General features: G+C 36.3%; 1 protein-coding gene across 1 annotated transcript in view; it reads left to right on the plus strand.

The window, feature by feature from the left end:
* Positions 1 to 8,373, plus strand: part of LOC109230051 (bromodomain-containing protein DDB_G0270170-like) — a 22,794-nt gene extending 14,421 nt beyond the window's left edge. Inside the window, exons 2-11 of the mRNA XM_019395586.1 lie at positions 5,438 to 5,456; positions 5,502 to 5,637; positions 5,711 to 5,744; positions 5,868 to 5,928; positions 6,004 to 6,049; positions 6,143 to 6,241; positions 6,333 to 6,401; positions 6,478 to 6,763; positions 6,871 to 7,001; positions 7,177 to 8,373. Of these exons, the coding sequence (XP_019251131.1) occupies positions 5,438 to 5,456; positions 5,502 to 5,637; positions 5,711 to 5,744; positions 5,868 to 5,928; positions 6,004 to 6,049; positions 6,143 to 6,241; positions 6,333 to 6,401; positions 6,478 to 6,763; positions 6,871 to 7,001; positions 7,177 to 8,373 (2,078 nt within the window). The remainder of the gene's footprint in view (positions 1 to 5,437; positions 5,457 to 5,501; positions 5,638 to 5,710; positions 5,745 to 5,867; positions 5,929 to 6,003; positions 6,050 to 6,142; positions 6,242 to 6,332; positions 6,402 to 6,477; positions 6,764 to 6,870; positions 7,002 to 7,176) is intronic.

The raw sequence follows: 9,603 nt of genomic DNA on the forward strand, positions 1-9,603 counted from the left end.
GGCAAAGTTGAACATAATAAAAGCCTAAACAAGATAACAAGAAATAAACGAAAATAGTACAAGTACTAAAGACAATAACATTAAATAATTGCGTCAATATATAAAATCCTACCAGAAATGGTAATACAGAGTCATGAGCTCTAAAATAGAAGTACAAGTCTGAAAGTACAGATGAAAATAATGTTTGAAAGTAATAACTGTTGATACCCAATTTTTCTCCCCAATATATTTTATATGCAAAATACTTTCAAAATAATATATGTATGCATATAAGCATGTCTGAGTGTTTTGTTATTTTTTTCAAATTTTGAAAGATTTTTAAAAACCAATTTATTACCCAATTTTAACAGTATAAAATCAATAATTATTCCCGAAGATTATCATTTTGTTGATTCAGTCATTGTATTCTCACATTTGTACCAAAATATAGCTAAGGTAATTTTTATACATTTTTACAAAATTATCTGGTATTTTAAAAGCTAAATTGCATACGATTGCAATTTTAGCCTATTTTAAGATTTAATAGCATTTTATAATTATGAAATTGGTTCCAATATTTTTTTTTATTTAATGTTTACATGTTATTAACTGATTCGGTACCTTTAATTTGCTTTCAAAATCATTTACCTATTTTTTTCATAAAATAAAAAGGGAAAAAGTGGCTATTTAAAATCTGGCCCTATTTTGGTTTCAATTATAGCCCAATTAATTCCCCCAATTACCCAGTTTTCGACCTCAAACGGACCAGCCCAATTCCGATTTAGCCCTTACCCAAACTCTGGTTTTCCAACTCAAAAAACCCTTTTAGAGTCCTAATGCACTTAATCATTAGGTGGCGACTCTTCAACCTCCAAAACCCAAATTCCCAAAAGGAATAGAGTTGTCCGCCCAAATGTCGTAAACCCGATTTCGCCTTTAAGGAAAAAGGGGGCATCGACAATAACAACAACCGAAATAGTAAGAGACGTCAAAGACTACGGTCAAAATGCAGCTCTACCTCATCTCTCGGCAAACGCACAACAAGAATTACAACAACTCACTGCTCGGTCTAATACCAGGATCTGCATAATTTAGTGCAGAGTGTAGTATGAGCACCACCGACCCCAGGTACTTAGCAAGTACCATAATTAACCTCCGTGAGGTAATAGCGGCAAGAATTATCAATGCTGCTCGCTAATTACCTTCTCAGCTCATGAATTTCCACAAGCACACAACAATAATATCATCAAATCATGAAAGCACAGATAAAGTCATCTCGATATATAAGAGATAATATGCTAAACTTTGTATCAATTAACAATCCAGCATAATCCAGCATATAGAGAAGATATGCTCATAAAATAAGTATACAACCAAGAAAAATTGCAATTAGAGAAGAAATGCAATAACCGAACAAAACGACTAATCAATTTATTCTCATACTGTGCGTACACCATGAAGAGAGAAACATTAGAGGGTGACCCTAGGAGGATAGATCCATATCCGCATAATACACGGACAACTCACGTGTTATATATATCAATTACACAGACAATCACGTGTTATTATATCTCAATCGTACGGACAACTCACGTGCCAATAATATCCACCTCACAAACAACTCATATGCCAATAATCACAACCGCACGAACAACTCGCATGCTATCATATCTCGGATCTGCATGGACAACTCACGTGCTATCATAACTCAACTGCACGGACAACTCACGTGCTATCGTATCTCAACCTCACGAATAACTCATGTGCTACCAGTCGAATCCACATCACACCAAAAGTAGATATACAAGATTACATGTACTGGAATAATTGATGTCAAATTTCTTTGTACCGGTATAAGTGACATGCTAAGGTGTATGCATGTGCGAAGTGTGATACCATAGCTCAAATCGGGCAATTACATCATGAAAGTAGCAATTATCATGTTCAATCAACAGATTAACTTATATGTAACCTCAAACATGGCTCAAATAGCTTACAAATGGGGTACAAACATAAAAAACATAACAATATGAAGCTTAGCAATCAATTCAAGGCATATCATAGCCTAAGCACTACTCCGAGCATGGATAATACCCTGGTGCACACATATGGGCTCAACTAGGGGTGTCAATGGATATTTAAAAACCAACTAAACCGACCGAACCATACTATACCGAACCGACTTTTAGGTTTCTTTTAATAAAACCGTAGGTTTTTATGTAAATCTATAACTGTACCGATAATTAGGGCAGGTTTTTATTTTATGAAAATAACTTAAAAAAATATCGAACCGTACCGAATAAATTTTACAATGTAAAAAATATATTTATATGTTAAGTTTAAAAATAATAAAGCAATAAATTTTTTCTTGGGCCTTGGAATTATGAAATAGTACAATCCAATAAGTAATTAAACTCAAAATCCTAATTCCCAAACTCATTATGCTACTTCTATTGAAACTAAATTATTTTCAGCATATTTACTAGCAAAACACTAGGTATTGTAGCGATTAGGAGTAGCAACCTACAACGTATTGAGTATATTTACTTTTGTATGAATTAGATTTATCTTTTTGAAATGTTTAATCTTCTATAGACTTTATTCTTGAATCCCAACTTGGTTAACATCTTTCAACTCGTGTGATTTATACTTTTTTTTTTGTATTTGCTTAGTTTCATTTACGCTGCTGTACAATATTTGATGGATCTATACTCTAGCCATCTTTCATATTTTCTTAATTAATCACCTTTTAAACTGCAAAAGTATCTTAGAGAGTTTTGCTAAGTATATAAAAGTATTGCATTCTACTTCTACTAGTGACTTTTACATGATATTTAAAAAAATTATCGAAAATTTACCGAACCGTACCGATACGGAAGAGAAACTGATATGATTGGGACGATTTCGAAAAGTCTAATTTTGGTTATACATAATAGAATAAAATTGGTATGGTACAAAATTTATAAAATAACCGGCCGAACCGAACCATTGACACCCCTAGGCTCAACCCCTCACAAGAGTGCCACCCATAACACGTAGTTATCACTAATAACTCAGGCAACTAGTGCCTCAACTAAGTATGGGTAAGATACTTACCTCAAGCAAGACAAATCAATACTCTAGAAAATCTTTTTTCCGCGTGAATCAACCTCCGGACGGCAAATATAGCCAAAATAACTTAATAACACCAATAAAAGCCATAGGAAACAATCTCTAACAACAAAACTTCGATCTTTATCAAAAAGTCAACCCAAGATGGCCTCCTGGAACCCGATAAAAGTCACAAATTCTAAATACCTATTCGAATACTAGTCCAACCATACATGCTTCATCCAATTCCGACTCCGAATCGGGGTTCAAATCCTCAAATTTTATTTAGAAAAGTTTTTACCAAAATCCCTAAATTTTCTACTAAAATTCACCAATCAAACGCTAAAATCAAGGTTGTAATCATGGATATAAATAATCCGAGTAAAAAATAATTACCCCAATCCAAATCGTAAAAATTCTCAAAATCGCCCAAATCCGAGCTCTCATCTCAAAATATAAAAAAAAATGACTAAAACCCTCGAAATATAGTACTTAAGGGTCTGTCCAGGCATACCCTTCGCGAACGCGGCCTATGCCTCGTGTCCGCGAAACACAAAATGGCGACAGCCTCCAAATACCCTTCGTGTTCGCTTCCATACACTCGCGATAAAGAACTCATCCGTAAGAACGCGACCTAAACCTTGTAAACGCATAGGCCAAATACTCCTAGCTTCCAGCTGCTTCGCGAACGCGGCGCCCAACCGTGAACGCGATGAAGGGTGATTGCCCAGCTCACACTAACCCTTTGTGAATGCGACTGCCTTGTCACGAGACATCACAAATTCAGCAGTCCAAAACAAAGGAAAATGGTCTGAAACCTATTTGAAACACACCCAAGGCCCCTAGGGACCCCGTCCAATCGCATCAACCAGTCCTACAACTTAACATGGACCTACTCGTGGCCTCCAATCATACAAAATAACATCAAAACTACGAATCGCACCTCAATCCAAACTAATGAACTAATCCAAATTTCCGAATTCAAATCTTACGTCGAACATGACTAAACAACTCGAAATGACCTCAAATTTTACATACAAGTCCAAAATGACACAACAGGCCTATTCCAACTCCCAGAACTAAAATTCGAACCCGATATTATCAAACCCAACTCCCGGTCAAACCTATGAACCTTCCAAACTTTCAATTTTTTTCCAAACTTTCAAATTTCTAACTTTCGCCAATTCAAGCCAAAACAACCTAGGAACCTTCGAATCTAAATCCGGACATACGTCTGAGTCCAAAATCACCATATGAACCTACCAAACCCTCAAAGCACCGTTCCGGAGTCGTTTACACAAAAGTCAACCCTCGGTCAACTCTTACAACTTAAGCTTTCAACCTAGGAACTAAGTGTTCCAATTAGCTTCGAAACCTCCCCGAAACCAAAACAACTATCTCTACAAGTCACATAACAACAAATACACATACGGGAAGCATCAAATAGGGGAACGGGACTCAAATACACAAAATGACCGACCGCTCCTTTACAAATTGTCAGGAAATTCCCCTTTGGTTTCAAAAGCTTTCTATTTTCTTATGAAGCAAGATATTACCAATTCTAATGGAACAAGGAAAAGAGCATCCAAGTTTAGCTCAGCTCTAGTTTTCCAATAAAACATTTATGATGGTCGACAAGTCAAGTTTGTAAACTCGGTAGCCTTGACCTTGATCATGATCTTAAAATGTAGGGCCATGTTTTCTTATCCCACATTTCTTTTTCTGGTAAATAATCTTGAGAATAAATACATAGTGAAATTTTACTTGGTAAAGGGATATAAATGAGCATGTTACAGAGAATTCCAATGACTAGTAAAAGAAGAAATAAACTCATTTGATTGAAATGGAACAGTTACGTTTAAAGAACCCCAACGTAAAGCTGCATATAACTGACATACATCGATAAATATTGAACCATTGCTGTAATTTGGAAAGTAATTAGTAGCCTTAGGTATACAGTTGCTGCTTTATTGCAGATCTGGTTCTACTTAAGAGTAGCAATATACAATTAATATAATTAAATCTCTCCAACTATAGTAATGTATCATAAAGAAATTTAAATATAAATGATCTCTCCAACTGTAGTAATGCATTATTAGCAAATTGACACTTACTCATGTATAATAAACGAGATTTTACTTGATATATTTCACCTGATTTTCATTCAATAAGCCTGCGTTTCTGTTTCAACTCCTTTCTCCTTTGGGAGATCCTAATATTAGTCATAACTGCTACAGGCAATTAACATGTAACACCCAATGATCAATCATTCAAAATCCTTTTTATCCAGATTTAGAGCAGTATTCATTAAGTTGCCTAATTTGCATGCATATATTTCTTTTGCTTAATGTTTATATCAATCATGCAGGTCGCGTTCTAAATTCTGAGTAAGTAACAAGTGATATGGTATAGTAATAATGAATTTTTTTTAGGAAAATGCAAAGGTGGAAAAAGAAGAAGGATCATTCTCATTCTGATTCCTGCACAAGGGCAAGTATCAAGAGAAAGTTCCATGATGTTGGAGATATTTGTATTTCTGTTTCAACTAAACACAAGGGTGTTGCTGAGGTTAGGTTTACCATTGTGGATGTTTCACTATGTAATTAAACTTTTACTTACTCTCATTTAAATGTTTTTGCAGGAGGAGGGCGAGCCACATCATGAAAATTCATCCAGTAAGTCTTTTTGGTGTTATGCATTTAACATTAATATTTACTTATTGTATTGAAAAATTTATGTATACTCTAACCTTAATGATCTTGCAATGTAATTTTGTTGGATTCTACCATTTTTAACAGGTAAACCAACAAAGTTGCCAGAAAAGCGTATACTAGAACTCATTCTGGACGTGCTGCAAAGGTCAGTATTCATTAAGTGTACTACCATAAATGGTTATTTCACATTGTAATACTTTGTTGGTTTATTTGATGTTAGGAGGGATACCCATGAAATATTTGCTGAACCAGTTGATCCCACTGAGGTTTGATTTTTTATGAATGACTTCACATCTTGAAGGTCACGATCACGTCTTCTTACAGAGTAAAATTTGATTACATTTTCTGCTTCTTGTAAGGTGGAAAATTACTATGAAATCATTAGAGAGCCTATGGATTTTGGTACAATGAGGGCTAAACTTCACGAAGGAATGTATCAGAATCTTGAACAGTTTGAGGTCTGCTTGAAAATGTGCAGCTCTCAGTTTTGAAGTCAGAACACTATTGTGCTTGTCACTTAATCATCTTTTCAAACTCATGATTCTGCAGCATGATGCATTTCTGATTTCAAAGAATGCGATGCATTTCAACTCCTCTGGTACTGTCTATTTCAGACAGGTATTAGGATATTACCCTTAAACAATTTTGATTTTTAGAATTATCTTGAGGACCAACAGATTCTAATGATTTACAGGCTCGTGCTATATATGAACTAGCTAAGAAAGTATTTCATCTTCTAAAAACTAATCCCGGAAACTTTGAAGTGGAATTTCCGGGGACCAGACTAAGATCGATGAGGAGATTGAAAAATGAAGCCAAGGAAAAACATTCTAGAGGTGTAATACCAGATGGTGCCCTTGATGATTCTTCCAAAAATATCGGACTTGGCAAAAGTGTTTCATCAACATTTAGGAGAAGCAGCAAAGAAGGACCTTCGTTAACCAGTGGTGTTGCTCCGATTGACAGTGCATTCTTATTAGGTAAGACGCTTGAGTTGAGTTGGCTGCGGAAATTATACTCTTGAGAAGTACTCAAATTGGACAAGTAGTACAATTCTGATTCCTATTGCTTCACTGTCTTTAAACAGGTAACAGACATGGCCAAAGGTTGTCTTCTCTTGATGCTAGTCGTCGTTCCACATATGAAACTTGCAGGCCTTCGTCTTACCATGAGACCAACTCTTTTATGTGTGACAAGAATCCTCAGTCACTAATTCTTGTAAGTTCTTTTCTCCGGCCTGCTTCCTTTAGAGCCCAAATCAAAGACTTTGGCCCCTCTGACATGCAGTTTATTTGGAGAGTGTATTTTTTTGTCATGTATTTTGTACTAAGCTACAACATACATGACAAAAATATAAGTGCATTACAATAATACTTGAATTTGTCATTTGTAGAACAGGAATGGTAGTTACCGAGAGAGCTTGATGTCATTTGTCAAAGATTTAGGACCAACAGCACAAATGGTTGCCAACAGGAAATTGCAAGGAAACCATTCATTCCTTCCCTCTCACACAAATATAAGTCCAAACTATGGAGTTCAGCCTCCAACGTGCTTAGGATTCGCTGCCTTTGCCACCATACAAAGTCAATCTGATACTGGAGTTTTTACTTCATCTCAGAAACTCTCTAGTCCGGTCGGAGGATTTGGCTCAGTGCTCAAAAGAACCAGTGATAAGATCGATCTGACTAATGCTGCAAGGGAAGACGAGACTAGCAAAATAGGTGGAATGAGCAGTCAGAAAGGCCCCCTTCCTCGTACAGAAAATTCAGAGAAGACAATTTTGTGCTACAAAAGGAATGTTCATAAAGTAACAGAAGAAGCAGCCAAGAAAACTCAAAATGGAGGCAAGAGTAAAGAAAATAACTTGAGTTCTCATATCTGCACTAATGGGAAATCAGGAGATACAAATTCTTCAACCATGAAGAAAATTGGCAGAAGTAAGGTGGAAGAAATCAAAGTTCTGCCAGTTGTACTAGCTCTAGAACAATCTCATTCAAGTCTATCTGAGTTGAAGTGGAGAAACAAGAAGAATTCCAATTCCACATCATCACGCATCACACGATCACAAAGCAAGATTGCACAGTCTTCTCCAGCTCAGTCCAATTTAACTGGGACTATTCCAGATCAAACCCAAAAAAACAGCTTTCGATCAAAGACTGAAAAGAAAGCAGTCATTTGTGATAAAAACGAAAATGTTGGCAGCAGCTCGGGTAGCAACCTCAGTTTTCTTGGGCCAGTTAGCCAATCTTTGAAGCTGGAACTGAACAAGACAATGCCTGTAGTGCCATTTCCAGCAAGAACGAGCTCCAGGTTCATTTTTGATATGCCATTCTTGAAAGCTCAGCTAAATCAAATGAATCCAATAGGGCAAAATGAAATGTCAGAGGCATCAAGATTGCACAGAGATTACAGGGAAAGGTCCTTGTATGGTCAGGGAAGTTACTATAAGATGGGCAGGGAAGCGAATCAATCACTGTCTCTTCAGGAGAAACCGAACATTCTGCAGACCATGCCATCTTTCCTTTACAACAATCAATCATCATATCGTTCGTTAGCTCCTGTAGACACTGACTTGGCACTTCAGCTTTGAGTAACTTGCACAAAGCCTGTGAATTTCTCCCAAATATATTGGTTGCTGGATATACAATCATGTTAAACTCATACATCGTATTGTAATGACCCGTAATCATTGCATATGTTATAATAAGGCTCTCACTCTATCTTTCCTTTTTCTGTTACTATTTAATGGTTGGTCTTATGATTGATCAGAGACCAAAATTTGATTACCTCTGATCATTCTTCATGAATAAGTCAAATTAACTTCAGAAAAAGATGGGATGGCTACTATCATTCTGATCATATTTCATGATTTATGCCAGATAGTATATAAGAAAAGTGTCACCATGACAAACTAGTATCGCAGTTTCATATAAGGGGATGACCTATTCAGTTAAATGCTGTTACTAAAAATTTAGTATATTCAAATGAAAGCGGGTACAAAAATGAAAACAAAATTGACTTTTTGAAGAACCTGTATATACTTTTGATCTGAAGTAGATTCCCAAACGCTATTTTGATTGTATATTGACGAGAACAGATTTGTAAGTCAGCGGGGAAAAAGAAAAGTTATTCCTGAAAAGTAGACAAATTTTGAGATAGCAAGCCACGCTAGGCCTTTGCCTAAGGGAAGCCGATCTAATGTGGAGCTCAATTATGCTTCCTCAACAAAGAATTGTGGTTCGGTTAGCATGTCAAAGTAAACTGCTAACTAAGGAGAGATTAGCCCGACTAATGATACCTGTAGATGATCAACAAAGTTGCCTCTGTGATCAGGCACACGTAGAGACACATAAACATATCTTTGGCAAATGTGAGTGGATTTCAGAACTAAGAGACAAACTGAGCACTTGGCTGGACATCAAGGTACAAGATAATAAAGCTAGTCAGGTGTGTTAGGACCGAAAAAAAGTCAGGTGTCATGCGGAAGCTAGCAAAGCAAATCTTGAACGACGATAAATCACACAACAAAGAGAAATCTACCAAAATAGACACAAACATTTAACTTGGTTCGATCAACTGACCTACGTCCTCGGCGGAGATGATCAATCCACTATAATAAAAAAAAAAAGAGTACAAAATATCAAGAGAACAACCTCACAAAGAGGCAAACACAAGTGACGCACTAACACTTTGTGAAGATTGAGAAGTGAACAATAATGGTGGAGCTCAAGCTTGAGCTCCAATGGTGGAGTTCTAGAAGCTTCTCGAAGGAGAGAGAGAGAGAGAGAGAGAGAGAGAATGAGAGAAAGATGGGAGAAAA

Source organism: Nicotiana attenuata, chromosome 7, assembly GCF_001879085.1.
Source record: "Nicotiana attenuata strain UT chromosome 7, NIATTr2, whole genome shotgun sequence".
Lineage (NCBI taxonomy): Eukaryota > Viridiplantae > Streptophyta > Magnoliopsida > Solanales > Solanaceae > Nicotiana > Nicotiana attenuata.